The sequence below is a fragment of the Pseudorasbora parva genome, chromosome 21, assembly GCF_024679245.1.
Source record: "Pseudorasbora parva isolate DD20220531a chromosome 21, ASM2467924v1, whole genome shotgun sequence".
NCBI lineage: Eukaryota > Metazoa > Chordata > Actinopteri > Cypriniformes > Gobionidae > Pseudorasbora > Pseudorasbora parva.
The window spans coordinates 723,053-744,571 of NC_090192.1; the positions used below are offsets into that span (position 1 = coordinate 723,053).

At 40.2% G+C, this 21,519-nt stretch overlaps 1 protein-coding gene across 8 annotated transcripts in view; it reads left to right on the forward strand.

The window, feature by feature from the left end:
- The window catches only part of myocd (myocardin), a 109,668-nt gene extending 92,472 nt beyond the window's left edge, over positions 1-17,196 (forward strand). Inside the window, exons 7-14 of one of the 8 annotated variants that reach the window (XM_067429859.1) lie at positions 4,486-4,575; positions 5,606-5,868; positions 6,110-6,254; positions 6,390-7,034; positions 7,179-7,325; positions 8,532-8,654; positions 13,773-13,830; positions 15,841-17,196. In XM_067429859.1, the coding sequence (XP_067285960.1) occupies positions 4,486-4,575; positions 5,606-5,868; positions 6,110-6,254; positions 6,390-7,034; positions 7,179-7,325; positions 8,532-8,654; positions 13,773-13,830; positions 15,841-16,304 (1,935 nt within the window). In that variant the 3' untranslated portion in view covers positions 16,305-17,196. The remainder of the gene's footprint in view (positions 1-4,485; positions 4,576-5,605; positions 5,869-6,109; positions 6,255-6,389; positions 7,035-7,178; positions 7,326-8,531; positions 8,655-13,772; positions 13,831-15,840) is intronic. The other 7 variants (XM_067429861.1, XM_067429860.1, XM_067429862.1 and 4 more) reach the window with 7 other exon arrangements.
- Positions 17,197-21,519: the final 4,323 nt, after the last annotated feature.

Sequence of the window (21,519 nt, forward strand, 5' to 3'; positions counted from 1 at the left end):
CATGAGCATTATCATTACTGAACACATGAGCATTATCATCACTGAACACATGAGCATCATCATCACTGAACACATGAGCATTATCATCACTGAACACATGAGCATCATCATCACTGAACACATGAGCATTATCATCACTGAACACATGAGCATCATCATCACTGAACACATGAGCATTATCATCACTGAACACATGAGCATCATCATCACTGAACACATGAGCATCATCATCACTGAACACATGAGCATTATCATCACTGAACACATGAGCATTATCATCACTGAACACATGAGCATCATCATCACTGAACACATGAGCATCATCATCATCATCATCATCATCATCATCATCATCATCATCATCATCATCATCATCATCACTGAACACATGAGCATTATCATCACTGAACACATGAGCATCATCATCATCATCATCATCATCATCACTGAACACATGAGCATCATCATCACTGAACACATGAGCATTATCATCACTGAACACATGAGCATCATCATCACTGAACACATGAGCATCATCATCATCATCATCATCATCATCATCATCATCATTGCTGAACACATGAGCATTATCATCACTGAACACATGAGCATCATCATCATCATCATCATCATCATCACTGAACACATGAGCATCATCATCATCATCATCATCATCACTGAACACATGAGCATCATCATCATCATCATCATCATCACTGAACACATGAGCATTATCATCATTATCACTGAACACATGAGCATCATCATCATCATCATCATCACTGAACACATGAGCATCATCATCACTGAACACATGAGCATCATCATCATCATCATCATCATCACTGAACACATGAGCATCATCATCACTGAACACATGAGCATCATCATCACTGAACACATGAGCATCATCATCACTGAACACATGAGCATCATCATCATCATCATCATCATCATCATCATCATCATCACTGAACACATGAGCATCATCATCATCATCACTGAACACATGAGCATTATCATCATCATCACTGAACACATGAGCATTATCATCATCATCACTGAACACATGAGCATTATCATCATCATCGCTGAACACATGAGCATTATCATCACTGAACACATGAGCATCATCATCACTGAACACATGAGCATCATCATCATCATCATCATCATCATCACTGAACACATGATCATCATCATCATCACTGAACACATGAGCATCATCATCATCACTGAACACATGAGCATCATCATCACTGAACACATGAGCATCATCATCATCACTGAACACATGAGCATTATCATCATCATCATCATCATCATCACTGAACACATGAGCATCATCATCATCATCATCATCATCATCATCATCATCATCATCATCATCATCATCACTGAACACATGAGCATTATCATCATCATCACTGAACACATGAGCATTATCATATTCATCACTGAACACATGAGCATCATCATCATCATCATCATCATCATCATCATCACTGAACACATGAGCATCATCATCATCATCACTGAACACATGAGCATTATCATCATCATCATCACTGAACACATGAGCATTATCATCATCATCACTGAACACATGAGCATTATCATCATCATCATCATCACTGAACACATGAGCATCATCATCATCATCACTGAACACATGAGCATTATCATCATCATCATCATCATCACTGAACACATGAGCATCATCATCATCATCACTGAACACATGAGCATTATCATCATCATCATCATCATCATCATCACTGAACACATTAGCATCATCATCATCATCACTGAACACATCATCATCATCATCATCATCATCATCATCATCATCATCATCATCACTGAACACATGAGCATCATCATCATCATCATCATCATCACTGAACACATGAACATTATCATCATCATCATCATCATCATCATCATCATCATCATCACCACTGAACACATGAGCATCATCATCATCACTGAACACATGAGCATCATCATCATCATCACTGAACACATGAGCATCATCATCATCATCATCACTGAACACATGAGCATTATCATCATCATTATCACTGAACACATGAGCATCATCATCATCATCATCACTGAACACATGAGCATTATCATCATCATCATCACTGAACACATGAGCATCATCATCATCATTATCACTGAACACATGAGCATCATCATCATCATCATCACTGAACACATGAGAATCATCATCATCATTATCACTGAACACATGAGCATCATCATCATCATTATCACTGAACACATGAGCATCATTATCATCATCATCACTGAACACATGAGCATTATCATCATCATCATCACTGAACACATGAGCATCATCATCATCATCATCACTGAACACATGAGCATCATCATCATCATCATCACTGAACACATGAGCATCATTATCATCATCATCACTGAACACATGAGCATCATCATCATCATCATCACTGAACACATGAGCATCATCATCATCATTATCACTGAACACATGAGCATCATTATCATCATCATCACTGAACACATGAGCATTATCATCATCATCACTGAACACATGAGCATTATCATCATCATTATCACTGAACACATGAGCATCATCATCATCATCATCACTGAACACATGAGCATCATCATCATCATCATCACTGAACACATGAGCATCATCATCATCATTATCACTGAACACATGAGCATCATCATCACTGAACACATGAGCATCATCATCATCATCATCATCACTGAACACATGAGCATCATCATCATCATCACTGAACACATGAGCATCATCATCATCATTATCACTGAACACATGAGCATCATCATCATCATCACTGAACACATGAGCATCATCATCACCATCATCACTGAACACATGAGCATCATCATCATCATCACTGAACACATGAGCATCATCATCATCATCATCACTGAACACATGAGCATTATCATCATCATCACTGAACACATGAGCATCATCATCATCACTGAACACATGAGCATCATCATCACTGAACACATGAGCATCATCATCACTGAACACATGAGCATCATCATCACTGAACACATGAGCATTATCATCATCATTATCACTGAACACATGAGCATCATCATCATCATTATCACTGAACACATGAGCATCATCATCATCATCATCACTGAACACATGAGCATTATCATCATCATCACTGAACACATGAGCATCATCATCATCATCACTGAACACATGAGCATCATCATCATCATCACTGAACACATGAGCATTATCATCATCATCATCACTGAACACATGAGCATCATCATCATCATCACTGAACACATGAGCATCATCATCATCATCATCACTGAACACATGAGCATCATCATCATCATCACTGAACACATGAGCATCATCATCATCATCACTGAACACATGAGCATTATCATCATCATTATCACTGAACACATGAGCATCATCATCATCATCATCACTGAACACATGAGCATCATCATCATCATCATCATCATCACTGAACACATGAGCATCATCATCATCATCACTGAACACATGAGCATCATCATCATCATCACTGAACACATGAGCATCATCATCATCATCACTGAACACATGAGCATCATCATCATCATCACTGAACACATGAGCATCATCATCATCATCATCACTGAACACATGAGCATCATCATCATCATCATCATCATCACTGAACACATGAGCATCATCATCATCATCACTGAACACATGAGCATCATCATCATCATCACTGAACACATGAGCATTATCATCATCATCATCACTGAACACATGAGCATTATCATCATCATCATCACTGAACACATGAGCATCATCATCATCATCACTGAACACATGAGCATCATCATCATCATCATCACTGAACACATGAGCATCATCATCATCATCACTGAACACATGAGCATCATCATCATCATCACTGAACACATGAGCATTATCATCATCATCACTGAACACATGAGCATCATCATCATTTTCACTGAACACATGAGCATCATCATCATCATCATCATCACTGAACACATGAGCATCATCATCATCATCACTGAACACATGAGCATTATCATCATCATCATCACTGAACACATGAGCATCATCATCATCATCATCATCACTGAACACATGAGCATCATCATCATCATCACTGAACACATGAGCATCATCATCATTATCACTGAACACATGAGCATCATCATCATCATTATCACTGAACACATGAGCATCATCATCATCATCACTGAACACATGAGCATTATCATCATCATTATCACTGAACACATGAGCATCATCATCATCATTATCACTGAACACATGAGCATCATCATCATCATCATCACTGAACACATGAGCATTATCATCACATCACATTACTGGTCAATAGCAATCAATCATGAATGCTCATTTGATTGTCATGATCTGTTATTAAGGGCCCTCAGAGCAAAGATGACGGCACTCAGAACCACGAGGAGAGCATGACGGACGGACAGGGAACCATTCCTGTTCCTGCCATAGTCAAGGTATGCCTGAACAACCTCTGAGTTAAAAATCAGGGCCTTAAACATTTAGTCCAGACAAAAATGTAAATTGTGTGATTAATTCCTCCTGTGGTTGGCCAGCCGTCAGACCTCCGCTCATCTTCACACACAGATGAAGATATTAGTGTTGAAATCCGATGGCTCAGAAAGGCCTTCATTGACACCAATGTCATTTCCTCTCTCAAGACCCATAAAGGCACTAAAGACGTCGTTACAAAGCCCATCTCACTACAGCGGCTCTACAATCATTGATGAAGAGGCCAGAATAGAGTTAGTGCGCAGAAACACTAAATAACGACTTATATAGTGATGGGCGATTTCAGAACAAAGCTTCGAACCGTTATGAGTCAGTGAATCGATTCATGATTCGAACCGTTATGAGTCAGTGAATCGATTCATGATTCGGACCATTATGATTCAGTGAATCGATTCATGATTCGAACCATTATGACTCAGTGAATCGATTCATGATTCGAACCGTTATGAGTCAGTGAATCGATTCATGATTCGAACCGTTATGAGTCAGTGAGTCGATTCATGATTCGGATCGTGTGTCAAACTGCTAAAATCACGTGACATTGGCGATCCGAATCATGAATCGATTCACTGACTCATAACGGTTCAAAGCTTTGTTCTGAAATCGGCCATCACTATATAAGTCGTTATTTAGTGTTTTTTGCGCACTAACTCTATTCTGGCCTCTTCATCAATGATTGTAGAGCCGCTGTAGTGAGATGGGCTTTGTAACGACGTCTTTAGTGCCTTTATGGGTCTTGAGAGAGGAAATGACATTGGTGTCAATGAAGGCCTTTCTGAGCCATCGGATTTCAACACTAATATCTTCATCTGTGTGTGAAGATGAGCGGAGGTCTGACGGCTGGCCAACCACAGGAGGAATTAATCACACAATTCACATTTCTGGCTGAACTAATATTTTACCAACAGATTCGGCCCACATATGGCACTGTAAATCTGATATCTAAGTCACTCGGATCCTCTTGTTGGTCCTCAGGCCAAAGTGTCGGAGAAGAACCGCCACAAGAAGCCCAAAGACATCAAGCCTAAAGTGAAGAAGCTGAAGTACCATCAGTACATCCCGCCGGACCAGAAGCCGGACCGCGCTCCGCCGCCACAGATGGACTCGGCCTACGCTCGCCTCCTCCAGCAACAGCAGCTCTTCCTGCAGCTGCAGATCCTCAGCCAGCAGAAGCACACACACACACACACACCGCCGCAGTCCAGCTTCAGCTACCAGACACTCAGCCAGCACAGCACGTGAGTGAACTACACACATGCACACACTCGACACTACACACATGCACACACTATTCATTCTGTGAAGGGAGATACGGTCGAAACACACACATGTACACACTCGACTCGTTTGGGGCGTTTTATTCATCAAGTGACAGTGAAGACATTAACAATGCTACAAAAGATTATAATTCAGATAAATGCTGTTCTTTTGAACTTTCTATTAATCAAAGTAAATAAAAAATGCACGTGTGTGTGTCAGGCCGTCCGCCGAGCCGCAGGCGTCCTGTGCTTCAGCAGCCAATAGCAGCAGCTCGTCGTCTCCAGTGAAGAGCAGCTACTGCAGTCCGAGCTCCATCAGCCCCGCCCGAGCCGTGCCGCTGCCCGCCAACCTGGACGACCTGAAGGTATGATGAGCTAATATCTTCATCAAAGTGGACCATTAACCCTTTAAGAGATCTAAAATGCATATTCAGGCTACGGTGAAATAAAGTAGACGGAAAGGGCTCTGAAATGGTGTGTGTGTGTGTGTTATGCTACAGGTCTCTGAGCTGCGGCAGCAACTGCGCATCCGTGGCCTGCCCGTGTCGGGCACCAAGACGGCCCTAATCGACCGCCTGCGGCCCTTCAGAGACTCCAGCTGTGCTTCTCCATCCGGCTCAGCAGACATTACCTCCGCCCCCTACCCCGTCACGCCCACCGGGTCTCTGTCGTCCTATCAGTCCGGGCCCGGTTTCTTCTGCAGCGGCTCTACACCGCCCATCTCTCCGGCCTCCTCCGATCTCTCCCTCAGCAGCTTCAGCGACGTCCCCATGTCCTCGCCACAGTTCGGGCTGGAGGCGGAGAAGGACAAGATGCTGGTGGAGAAGCAGAAGGTGATTGAGGAGCTGACGTGGAAGCTCCAGCAGGAGCAGAGGCAGGTGGAGGAGCTGCGGCTTCAGCTGCACAAGAGGAAGCGCGACGGTCCTGCGCCTCATGCGATGCACCTTCAGCCTCAGTTCTACGGCGTGTCAGTGAAGCAGGAACACATGGCCTCAAGCTGCCCGCTGTCCGCCTTCCTGAGCCCTCAGTGTTCTCCTGAAGACTCGCCCGTCCCCAAACCCTCCATCAGCCCTCAGCCATCCTCACCCATCCAGCCGTACCTGCTGAGAGACGGATGCTCCCACAGACCCACGCGTAACATCCAGGTGTGGAGCATTTTAACATCTATAGTTAAAAATGGTATAAAAGTTTTTTTAAATGCAATATAGATGAAAAGCACTCAGCTTGTGTTTAAAGCTCTAATCACGGACATGTATGTGTGACTGACGGCTGAAATATGTCTGTCACAGTTACAGCAGAAGAGTGTGTGTCCGTCGGCGAGCTGCTCGTATCCGTCTGAGCACAGAAGCCTCCAGCCGCTCTACTCCAGTCCGTCCGAGAGCAGCCTGAACCCCAGAGCCTCGTCCAAGCCCAAGAGCGCAGGCATGCAGCAGAAAGTATGTGAAGAAGTTCACCTCATCATCTCACTCACACACACACACTCACACACACACACACACACTCACTCACTCACTCACTCACTCACTCACTCACTCACTCACTCACTCACTCACTCACTCACACACTCACACACTCACTCACTCACTCACTCACTCACACACTCACTCACTCACTCACTCACTCACTCACTCACACACTCACTCAATCAATCACTTACTCACTCACTCACTAACACACTCACTCCCTCACTCCCTCACTCACTCACACACTCACACACTCACTCCCTCACTCACTCACTCAATCACACACTCAACACACACTCACTCACTCACACACTCACTCACTCACTCACACACTCACTCACTCACTCACTCACTCACTCACTCACACACTTACTCTCTCCCTCCCTCACTCACTCCCTCACTCACTCACTCACTCACTCACTCACACACTTACTCTCTCCCTCCCTCACTCACTCACTCACTCACTCACTCACTCACACTCACTCAATCAATCACTTACTCACTCACTCACTAACACACTCACTCCCTCACTCCCTCACACACATTCACTCACTCACTCACTCACTCACTCACACACTTACTCTCTGCCTCACTCACTCACTCACTCACTCACATACTCACACACTCACACACACTCTCTCACACACTCACTCTCTCACACACTCACTCCCTCACTCCCTCACTCACTCACTCACTCACTCACTCACTCACTCACTCACTCACATACTCACACACTCACACACACTCTCTCACACACTCACTCTCTCACACACTCACTCTCACACACTCACTCTCACACACTCACTCTCTCACACACTCACTCTCTCACTCACTCTCTCACTCACTCACTCACTCACTCACTCACTCACTCACTCACTCACTCACTCACTCACTCACTCACTCACTCACTCACTCACTCACTCACTGACTCACTCACTAACTGACAAAAAGACACAGCAAGTCTCAGTCACACATTGTTTCTCACACAAACTGATTGTCATTGGTTCAGAGTTTACACCATCCTGAGGAATATCGTGGACTGTGTTTCTATGCTTCCACACACACACACACACACACACAAACACAGACACACACACACACACACACACACACACACACAGCGTCCTCTTCTGTCCCGTGGCGCTCTCGCTCCTGTGTAACGTTTGTCTCCTCATATAGGAGGCTCTCTCCCTCTCTCCTCGGCACCTTGAGCCCAAGTCTCCCACGTCCAGCTCAGTCTTCTGTAGCTCAGATTGTCGGGTCAGTAAGCGGCCTCCGTGCTATGAGGATGCTGTGAAACAGGTAAAGGCTTCTGTCTCGCTGCTGTCCTCTCGCACCGCCGCTCTCACGCTTCTGCCTGCGCTGTAGAGCTTCCTCTGACACTGATAGTCAGCTGCAAATATGGTTTGACCCCCAAACAATTCTAACAAAAGGTTTCTCAGTGGTTTACAGTAGTATCAGATACACTTAAAAAACATACTAAAAGTTTGCCAAAGTTTGACTCCAAGAAAGTCCCCGTTTTCAAAATGGCGGCTGCCAGGTCCTTAAAATGACCATTACTCATTTGTATTCCTCCTAGACCAGGAATACTGGTGCCTGAGGCATATTTTGGCCATGTAATATTCAAATTAGCATATCTGCATGATAGATAAGTGATTAAAAGTACAATTATATATTAAGCCAATAGGTTACAAGCATATTTATACGAAAAATAAGTACAATTCCCATTTAGTAATGGCATATTTCTCATTTCTCATATAATTTTGCCTACACAGCAAACTCCACACCCAAGTGTGTTAAAATAACTTAAAAGCAGTATTAAAGTTAATGAGTTAATTCAATGATTGAGTGGTGATTGACAATTAGTGATGAACACCTGCTGTTAACAAGTAGATTTGCATATTATGGTGATTAGTGTTTGCTTTAGTTTAGCTTTTGACTTTTACTTTTAAAACATTTTTTTCTGGCTGCTTTAACTGTGTTTAGAAAAAGAAACTTTTTGTGGCAAAGAAAGCACAGAGGAAATGTCTTCAGGTGTCGTTATATTTTGATAGTGACATAATCATCATGTAGTTAACTGGGACTATTCTTCGCCCAATCTTTGATTATATTTATGTCACAACACCTGGTTTGGATACATTTTCTCTTGGTTTGTCTAAGACACAATCTAATATTAAAAACTAAAACTAAAGCAAACACTGAACACCATAATGGTGACCTAAATGTCTGCTTGTTAACAGCATGTGTTCATCACTAATGGCCAATCATTACTCAATTAATCAATTAATCATCTCTAACTTTTACACTGTTTGAGTGTTACTTTAACACTCTTGGGTGTGGACTCGAACTTTGAAGAGTTTTAATTTAACACTGGGGTTTTTAATGTCTAGTGTTGGTGGTTTCTGTGGTTCATGACCATTCTTTTGATTCCAATAAAGAATTAATTCATTAGAACTGTGTGGCATTGTAAAATCACAGAGTCAAAACAGGGCTGCCACGTGAAGGCTCAGTACCGCTAACCCCTTTTATCTTTTTGTTTTATTTTAGTATTTAATTTTTAATATTTTTAATAATATTTTGCCTTGTTTTTTATACTTTTTCTTATTTATACATACATTTATCTATTTTATCAGTTGTTTCCTCTTATTTCTTATCTCTTGCACTGTAACCTTTACTAGATTTACTAGAGTCGTCACACTCTTCCCATAGAGGTTCATTATAGTGATTCTTACAATTCCCAACTTGGAATGATCCACAAGTAGGCATGCATGGTAGTCCATATGCCCTGCAACTGCACCGTTGTGTTCGGCAGACAGTTGTGCAATTAAAGTGGATCATTTGCCAGAAGCCATATCACACTGTGGCCCAAGACTGGTTTCCCACTGAAGCTAAGCAGGGTTGAGCCTGGTCAGTATCTGGATGGGAGACCAACTGGGAAAAACTAGGTAGCTGCTGGAAGAGATGTTTGTGAGGCCAGCAGGGGGCGCTCACCCTGTGGTCTGTGTGTGTGTCCTAACACCCCAGTATAGTGATGGGGACACTGTACTGTAAAAAGCACTGTCCTTTGGAGACATTAAGCTGAGGTCCTGACACTCTGTGGTCATTAAATCTCCCATGGCACTTCTTCTAAAGAGTATGGATGTAACCCCGGTGTCCTGGACAAATTTCCTCCATTAACCCTAACCAATCATGGACTCCTAAAAAACTCCATCCACACTCTCTCCTCTCCACATATTACTGGTGTGTGGTGAGTGCACTGGTGCTGTTCTACTGTGGCTGCCGTCACATCATCCCAGTGGAGCCACTGGTGGTGGTGGAGGAGAGACCCCTGACATGAGTGTAAAGCACTTTGGGTGTGCACTAGTACATATGAAAGCGCTATATAAACGCCTCATTAATTTATCTGTAGGAGGCTTTCTGGGGCAGCAGTCTTTCTGGTCATAACTGGCAAGAACCAATTGTCCACCAGATTCCATCCCCAATTCACCTTCCTTTCCAATCTACACCATGATCTGGAAATAAACTCTTTGGCAGTGGTATTTGGTTGAGGCCTCAGTTGGAAGCTGACATTCTGGGATAACAAATTATTTAGTGGTGACTATTTTATTGCTAAAAAGGTTGTAGTGCAAAGAGGCCAGTTAATTGGTACTCCTTCCGCCAAACAACACTGCCATTTCCTTGGTCCCATGGCCCTCTATGACATTCCTTGATTGATGTGGGAGCAGAAACTGTTTGCCATGGTCCTTTTTTTCACCCTGGATTGATTGCTACTATAATTCCCATTCAGTGGAAGGCTAAACTTTTAGTATGTTATTAAGGACACCTAATGCTACAAAAAACAGCTGAAATACCTTTTGTTAGAATTTTTTGGGGGTTTGGTGTTTTTTTCCATATATGCGGCTGCCGATGACGAGAGCGCCGCGTTACGGAGAAACCCTGCGATTAAACTCCCTCTGAGACTTATCCATCAGTTAAGTCAGCTTTATTCATATCGCACTTTTACAATGACGCTTGTTTCAAAGCAGCTTCACAGTGTTAAAATGTTAGTTCAGCCAGAAATGGAACTTCAGTCATTAATTCCTCCTGTGGTTGGCCAGCCGTCAGACCTCCGCTCATCTTCACACACAGATGAAGATATTAGTGTTGAAATCCGATGGCTCAGAAAGGCCTTCATTGACACCAATGTCATTTCCTCTCTCAAGACCCATAAAGGCACTAAAGACGTCGTTACAAAGCCCATCTCACTACAGCGGCTCTACAATCATTGATGAAGAGGCCAGAATAGAGTTAGTGCGCAAAAAACACTAAATAACGACTTATATAGTGATGGCCGATTTCAGAACAAAGCTTCGAACCGTTATTAGTCAGTGAATCGATTCATGATTCGAACCGTTATGAGTCAGTGAATCGATTCATGATTCGAACCGTTATGAGTCAGTGAATCGATTCATGATTCGGATCGCCAAAGTCTCGTGATTTCAGCAGTTTGACACACGATCCGGATCAGTCATTCATTTTATTTTGATATTTAGTTGAGGATTTATATTTTTAGTGTCTTTTTGATTTGAGATTTTTAGCGAAATGTTAGTGTCCCCAACTGAGCAAGCCAAGCCAAGGGCGACCAAAGGAACCGAAACTCGAAAAAATAAACCTCGGGAGAAACCAGACTCAGTATTTCAGTGACACATTGGCATGTTGACGGTTCTCTGATGTAATGACATGCAAGTAAATTTCCAGCCCAAATATCTCACAATTCTTAAATCAAGATGCATTTACTAGATCAGTAAAACGACAAAATATATTTTTTCCTGTTTTCTTTCTTAATGTAAGAATTTTTAGATGTTTGGACTGGAAACGAGACAAAAATACTGAGTCAGAAGAGCATTTTTTGCAGTGTAGTGTTTGTGGAACCCAATCACAGTATATGTGAATGTGTAAATGAAGCGAACGCCTCTTTCTCAAACGCGCGATGCAGAGACGGAGTTGGCAGCGTTTACTGTGAAGCGAGACGCTCTGAGGCGCCGGATCAGGATCTGACGTGTGTAAATCAACACCATGCCGCGCTGCACTCTGTGCTCGGGGAACCTGATGTGCTTTATACTGATTATACACTGATTAAACATTGCCAATAACTACAACACCTCCATTCAAAAACATCTGCAGAAATATCATCTCAAAGGTGGATGAGAAGCTTGTTTCCGTCACCGAATACACTCCTTTTTTTTTACTTTTTATCTCGCAACTCTGACTTTATTTATCGCAACTCTGACTTTATTTATCGCAACTGACTTTATTTATCACAACTCTGACTTTATTTTTCACAACTCTGACTTTATTTATCGCAACTCTGACTTTATTTATTGCAACTCTGACTTTATTTATCGCAACTGACTTTATTTATTTATCGCAACTCTGACTTTATTTATTGCAACTCTGACTTTATTTATCGCAACTGACTTTATTTATTGCAACTCTGACTTTATTTATCGCAACTCTGACTTTATTTATCGCAACTCTGACTTTATTTACCGCAACTCTGACTTTATTTATCGCAACTCTGACTTTATTTATCGCAACTGACTTTATTTATCGCAACTCTGACTTTATTTATCACAACTCTGACTTTATTTATCACAACTCTGACTTTATTTATCACAACTCTGACTTTATTTATCACAACTCTGACTTTATTTATCACAACTCTGACTTTATTTATCACAACTCTGACTTTATTTATCACAACTCTGACTTTATTTATCGCAACTCTGACTTTATTTATCACAACTCTGACTTTATTTATCACAACTCTGACTTTATTTATCGCAACACTGACTTTATTTTTCACAACTCTGACTTTATTTTTCGCATCTCTGACTTTAATTTTCAGAAGTCTGAGTTTATTCCTCACAATTCTGATTTTATTTCACACAAATCCGAGTTATTGCAATTCCAACTTTATATCATTGCATTTCTGTCTTTATTCCTCTCATTTCTGAGTTTAGATATAAATTTAAAATTGTGGTGGAAAAAAAGTCTGAAATGTGAGATTAAGGATAAGGATAACATAATAAAGATTAAGACATGATTAGGCCATAGTTTAATTAGGACATTTAATTAACTTTTTATAAATGTGCCATTAAAAAAATCATTACTGGGGTTCATCTTGAATTAAAACAATGGCACTGACATATATTAAAATACGCTTTCAGTTAAAACAGCTCAAACATGCATTTTAGTCTGAGACTGGCTTAAACCTTGTCTGTGAAACCGGGGGAAATTGTTGCATTCAGCCTTTTATCATGTTTTTGGGGGTTTTTATCGCGTGGCGGGAACAAGCTTCCATAGATCAGGCACTGAGCGTCTGACAGATGTTGTGTTGATGGATCGCTGACCGCCGGACGGCTCTTGTTGTTTTTGCAGCAGATGGTGCGCAGCCAGCAGATGGACGAGCTTCTGGACGTCCTCATCGAGAGCGGAGGTGAGTGCAGAGCACGAGTCTTTTACTCAAATACGCCATTAGAAACGCTAATGAGGCCCGCACACTGCAAAAACACTCCTTACTTAGTCATTTTGTCTTGTTTCTAGTCTAAATGTCTAACAATTCTTAAATCAAGATGCAGATACGCAGGCCACAAGAAGTAATTAGGTGGGAGTTTTTTAGTTATTTTTGGATCACTTTTACTCTGGACATGCTATCTGGCAACATAGGATTCCAGTCATTATGCTAAGCTAAGCTAGCGGCGACCCTGCCAAACTAAAACAATGCACTGAGACTAAAATGCATTTGCCCACATATCTAAATGTAGGAAAGAAGCTGAATAAGCCCTATTTCTAAAAACGGCGGAGTGTTCCTTAAAAACCGGCAAAATGATCTGGGGTGGAAAAAAAATCTAGTTTCTGATTTAAATCTTGTTTCTTGTGATTATTTTTCTCACCCCATTTTGCTTGTGGACCCGCTTTATATTAGGTGGCCTTTACTACTATGTACTAACATTGTAATCAATCATTTGATAAAATGCACTTATTGTGTACATACGTGTTTTTACATTGTACTTACATTTTTTTTAAATACCTGCATGTAAATACATCTGTAATGATTTCTGTAGTTAGGGGCCAAAGCACCGAAGGTACGGAGGCACCTATTGAATCATTTATCTTATTATTATTATTATTATTATTATTACGCTCTGGAAGTCTATGGCAGCCCATAGAACGGTTTTATAAAAAGTTGTGAAATTTGGCACACTCATAGAGGACAGTCTGATCTGTCACCATAACAAATCTGAAGTCTCTAACTTAATCCCTCTAGCGCCACCACCTGTCCATAGTTGGACTTATGTTTATGCTAATAACTTTTGAACCCTAAGGGCTAGAAACAAAATTGATTGAACAAAAAATGTTCCCGCCACTTTGAATTTTCCGAAAAACTTACTTTTGTAAACTCCTCCTAAGCCTTAGCCACAATTTTCATGAATATTGAACCAGATCATCTTCAGACTATGCTGACAAAACGATATTAGAATCATGATGATTAGTCAAATCGTTTTTGATAAACGTGCGAACAAATTTTACGTAGCGGTTGCAGAAACACACTAAAGGCTATATCTCTGCAACGCTTTATCGTAATCAAACCAAACTTGGTACGTCATCACAAACATGACCTGAGGCAAGATGCTGTGTTTCGGCGCAGCGCCACCTACTGGTTCTGAGAAATGAAAATAGCTCTTTTGGCGTATAAATTCTTAACCGTTTATCATAAAATCATAAAATTGATCTCATGAGATTCAGGGCACCATGCCGAATCAACTGATATCCAATTTTACCATGTCGGCCATTTTGAATGATGTGCTAAAATGCTGTATTTTTTGAACGCATGAACGGATTGTTACGAAACTTGGTATGGGTCATCACCACGATGCCCTGAAGTAGCCTGATAAGTTTCGAAACAGCGCCACCTAGTGGAGATTTTTTTCCAAACGCTTATAACTTTGGGTGTGGGTGGCATATTTTGATGGGAGTAACTTTTTTTTTCTCCTGAATCCTTGCAGAGTCCAACAATACCAGATCCGTCAGGTTTTGATGTATAGTCTGTGCAGCTTTGTAATTAAGCGCTTATAAAACATTAGCTGATTTCTTCATATCACCTGTCCCTAAATCTACCCGTATCCACCTCAATATCAGCTAAAGTGCTTTGCAATACGATTTGAACACAGTAAGTCCATCGTACGTCATAAACATGATATAAAGTGGCCACCTAATATAAAGTGGGGCCTTGCTTGTTTTAAGCAAAAACTCCTTTAGATATTTTTCCCCAGAAAATATACAAAAAGTACATATGTTTACTCATCTAGTAAATGCATCTTGATTTTAAGAAATGTTGAGATATTTGGACTGAAAACAAGAAAAGCATTTTTGGCAGTGCAGACACTTTTGTGACTGGTGTTAAGTCGCTGTTTGTGCTGTGATGTCCTCCTCCTTCTTTTTAAAGAAATGCCAGCTAACGCCAAAGAAGAGAGGCCTGCTGTAACCAAAGTTGTGCCTCACCTTACAGTTTCGCCGAAGTTCCCCCGACACTACAGCCACATGTCGGCCTACGAGCCCGGAGACGTCCATCTGGAGGCGCTGCTGAGCCGGACTCAAGCGGATGCGGCGCTCCTGAAGATGAGCTCCGAGGACGAGGCGGCCCAAAGCTTCGGAGACAAACTGATGATGGACACGCCCGTATCGCCCACGGCCGGCAAGATGGCCGCCGAGAGCCAGGGACTCGGGATGACATTCCCAGAGTCTCCATGGGAAAGCATGGAGTGGTTGGATCTGACTCCGCCCAGCTCCGCCACGGCCTTCCCTAACGGCCTTCCTCCCGCCGGACCGAGCATCTTCAACACGGAGTTCCTCGACGTCACCGACATCAGCCTGAATTCGGCCATGGACCTGCATTTGGACCACTGGTGAAGAGGAGCTCGGTACTGCCACGGAGGGACAAATTAAAAAGCCATCGCAACCTCACAATTCTGAATGTTCTTACATCCTACAATTCTGACTTTTCTCCCAATTCTGAGCTGAGAAATCCTTAAGAACAAAAACCACATTATTTTGCTCACCCATTGGCCAATTATTTAGCTTATTTTAAGGTGCAGTCAGTAACTTTCTGCGCTCTGGTGGTTAATACGCTCTCAGTTTGTCTATGGCGGATCACACAGGGACTGTGCTCCTCCGCGGCGGTACCGACCAGTCTGACCTGAAACAGTCCCCATATAAACACTCAATATAAGTGGACCATAATACTTATTCAGGGTAAGACAAAAACACAGGTTGGAAAGTGGATTCATGTTTTACATTCTCATTATATATTTTTGTAAATCTCAAAAAAAACACCAAAAAAGTGAAGGAGAGCAGCTTTAAGCAAAAACTCTCTTAATTTGGAGTTTTTTCTTCCCAAAACAAGACAATAATTTTTACTTCCCAAGTAAATGTTTCTTAATGTAAGAATTTTTAGATAGTTTGACTAGACACAAGATAAAAATACTAAGTAAGAAAAGCATTTTTGCCGTGCAATTCTTAGATTAAATCCTCCAGTTCTAAATGTTTTCTCTTAATTTTGTGATCACATGGTTTTGGTTGTGCTTCGGCTTAGAGCCGATTATCAATATGCTCATAAAACATTCAGTAGTCTTCAGAGATAATACAAGTTTAGACAGAAAGGATCTCGAGCTGACTATCTGAAGACGTTACTGTAGCTTCACCCATTTATAGACACACTATTACCCTGAGAATAAACTCCAGCACAACAACCATACGGAAATAATCTTCCCATTAGATGAAGCTTTACAGTGAGCTCTGTTAGAAAGCTATACACCGTCAGAAAAAAAGGTACATTTCTGTCACTAAGGTACAAAACCGAAAAGGTACTAATATGTACCTTTAAGGTTCCACTATGCACCTTGAGGGTACTAATACACACTCTTAAAGAACTGATATGCACCTAATATGTACCTTTTAGGGGTTAGTTAGGTATAAAGATGTACCTTTTCACTTTTGTACCTTAGGGTACCGCCCAGTGACAGCACTGTACCTTTTTTTCTGAGAGTGTGTGGCAGTCTATCTGTTCAATAAAACACTTCTTCACATGTTGAGTGATAAAAACACCATCATCTCTGCGTCGCGTTAACATTATTTCAGATCCCTCAGTTCTGTCCGTCTCCTAAAGCCAAGCCGATGTTGATTCTTGTTTTATTACAAACTCGTTTTAATCTCTTTTCTCCAGCACAGTGTCCTCTGTTCGGAGATTTAGCAGCTCCATGTCAACTCTTCTCACTCGCTGTGACAACTAACCTCTGCTACAGGCAGAATTGTGGGATTTAAACAGTTAGTAAGTTTTCTTCCAATTTTGAGTTTAAATCCCACAATCTGAGCAATTCTAAGAAAAGAAAAAACCTTGTGATTGACATACACTTGCAATTCTAAAAAGAAAAATAAGAAATTTTGAGTCACAATTGCATTTATTTTGTTGTTCCATGGTGAAAAAAATGTGAGATGTAAAAAAAAAAGAAAAGGAAAAAAAAGTCAAAATGGCAACTTATAAACTTGTAATTGTGAGAAATAAAGACTTGCAAAATATAAACTCTAAAAAGTTGCTATTTAAAAAAAAAAAAAAAAGAAAGAAGATAATTGTGACTTTATCCTTGTCTGACTATCACCAGACCAAGCTCATTTTAAGATTGAACACTGGTCTGAGTCTGCTCCGTGTTTTCTACTGCACAAGAGGTGTGATAAACGAGCATTATTCAAATAACTAATGCAATCGGATAGTCCTTCAACCAATCAGACCACAGGAGGCGTGATCAACAGTCAATAACCCATTGTTTCTCTATCCGTCATCGTGCTAATCCCACCAATAGCGCGCCAGATGGATAAACCAGACTGTGATTGGTTCCTGAAAAAATCACCGGCAGATCAGGCTGGGTTTGCCCAGTCTAACTTGATCCCGCAATTTTGACATTCTATTTTGCAAGTCTTTATTTCTCACAATTCCGAGTTTTTCTTGCAGGTCTAAGAACAGTCAGAATTGCCGGATGTTAACTCATGATGGCGACACAAACTTGCAGTTCTTAAAAAGAAGAAAAAGAAGATGAAAACGTGCTGGGCACTGCAACAAAATGCTTTCCTTCCTCAGTATTTTTGTCTTGTTTCTAGTCCAAACATCTACAAATTCTTAAAACAAGAAGTATTTACTAGACAAGCAACAGTAATTGTCTTGTTTTGGGAAAAATAACTCAAAATGAAGAGAGTTTTTGCTTAAAATAAGATAAATAATCTGCCAATGGGGTGAGAAAAATAATCTTAATTCAAACAGAAAACAAGATTATTTTTCTCACCCCATTGGCAGATTATTTATCTTATTTTAAGCAAAAACTCTCTTCATTTTGAGTTATTTTTCCCAAAACAAGACAATAATTGTACTTGTCTAGTAAATGTTTCTTAATGTAAGAATTGTTATATATTTAGAATAGAAACAAGACAAAAATACTGAGTAAGAAGAGCATTTTTTGCAGTGTGAGTTTTGCCACTCACATTTTCTTCAGGAAATGTACATTCTAGTTTATTTTGTTATTCCGTGGTGAAAAAGTCTGCGTTGCAGGATTAGATCTGGCTATTCTGACTTTGAATTTTGAGACACATTTTTAATTGTAATTGTCCGTGGAGGAGACGCGTGTGGATGGGAACGGGCCGGTCTCTGTAAAGAGGATGGGAGCCGAGTGTTTTAATGCTGTTTTATCACGGTCCATTTTATCATAGTTTTGACGATGGATTCTGTGGAAGAATGTTTGGATTACTGGAAACAGAACGACGCTCCAAACACGATTGGATTCAAGCAGGAACGGCCGTACCTTCCTTCTGTAAATATTTGTGCTGTGGGAAAAACACGTATTAATGTATCGCACGAGTATATCACGTGTATTCTCGTCTCCTGTGCTATTATTGTAAATATGAAATATTCACACTTATCTTACGGAAGCACACATATGCATTTCCTGTTCCTGCCCCGTCATCAACACGTCATTCATTGAAAGTGCAAACCTTTGGTTTTTACTCTGCACTTTATGTGAGCACTGCAAAATCTGCTCTTCTTACTCAGTATTTTTGTCTTTTTCGAGTCAAAATATCAACAAATTCTTAAAACAAGAAGCATTTACTAGACAAGTAAAAATTAATGTTTTATGAAATAAAAACTCAAAATGAAGAGAGTTTTTGCTTAAAATAAGATAAATAATCTGCCAATGGGGTGAGAAAAATAATCTTGTTTTCTGTTTGAATTAAGATTATTTTTCTCACCCCATTGGCAGATTATTTATCTTATTTTAAGCAAAAACTCTCTTCATTTTGAGTTATTTTTTCCCCAAAACAAGACAATTACTGTTGCTTGTCTAGTAAATACTTCTTGTTTTAAGAATTTTTAGATATTTGAACTAGAAACAAGACAAAAATACTGAGTAAGAAGAGCATATTTTTTGTGTTGCAGTGAGAGTATTTAAAATCTGAAACTCTTCATAATCACGGGAGAATTGACCTGTTGAGAACCAATCAAGCCTTTTATATAGCAAATAAATAAAAGAGCATTTTAGATTCAGCAAATCTCCCTCCCCAAAGTCTGTTTTGCATGATGATGATTATTATTACTGTCACTTCTGTTATTTTGAACATTGGTTAGCTCTTTTTTTGCCGTTGTTGTTTTTATAGTGTTTGGATCTTTCTCGTCTGATGTATTTATTTCAACCTTTTCTTTCCATTGGCAGTTTTTGCATATTTATGAGACATTCCTTTTTTATTAAAAACAAAGAGTAAAGTTGCTCACGGTTCGGAGCGATGAGAAACCCACACAGATCACGTTTGCTATCGTATATGGATCTTATTATTTCTCCATTATTTGACAAACGTGCACTGCCGGGTTTATAATGGCCCTGTTTTCTCAAGTCACATTATAGAAATCGAAGAAGACATTCTGGCGATCCAACAGAAGCAATGCATTGAGTGATTCCCAGCACTTGTGAAAAATGAAATCTAATATATAGATTATAGATCAGAAGCTCAACTGTGAACATGTATTTGGGACCTGACTTCTTTTTTTTATTATTATTATTTCTTTAGTTAAGAGATTTTAATACTGGTCACTGAATAAATAATATTAGCTCACCAAAAGCTCAAACTGTGAATAGATTTTTTTTCTTAGTCATTTCTTTTCCAGTTTCTGATCCCTTTTTTTCCTGCCGTTTGATGCCTTTGACTTCATGTACTGTAAAGCCTTACACAGCACAGATGAATATCAGACAATCATAAGAGTTTTATACACACACTTTCATAAGCAATAAACCCTGAGCTTCAAGTCCAGAACGAAGAAGCATGAAGGGCATTACAAACTAGCAAGCTGTTTTATATTCAAGACTCAGTCCTGTTTTAAAGAGTATTTCTCCACAAGCGTCATTGTAGATGCCGATTCTTATAAAACTGTAATGATGTACAATGTTGGAAGTCCAGAATAAATACTAAACATTATCAGGCAGTCTCATACATTAATAAATATATTAGGTCAATTGTGTGTGTAAAGTTTTATGTAGAGTTGTACTCTAAAAGATTTTATTTTTCTATGTTTGCAGCCCAGAAATAACTTTGCTGTGTTGTGTTTCCTCCTCCAGCTTTCGTATGTTCTTTATTACTCTTCACCTCCTCGGGAAAGGGAGGTTGTGTGTCTTATTTTTTGTTCTTTTGATTCCTCCTGGGGAAAATATACACGTATGACAAAAAGCTTTTGTTTTGCTTGGCCACTGATTTACAGTATAATCTGTCCTATTATTCGTCTGCACCGCTGTATTACTGTAACGAGAGTTCAATAAACAATCAAACAGACACGTGGACTCCATCAGTGTGTTTTCTGCTGGAACTCAAACACACATAAAAGACACATTTTACAATAACATTAGTTAATGCGTTAACGAACAACACCTACATTAAGCTTTTATGCCTTCGATGTGTTAACTTTGGATCTTATAAATGTTGATTCATTACATTAATGGTGTAGAAATATTTTTCATTCTAACCTCATGTTAACTAATGAATTTATATGATATATGAGAAGTAAAAGTGCATCATTTTCAGCCACACTTTACTATAC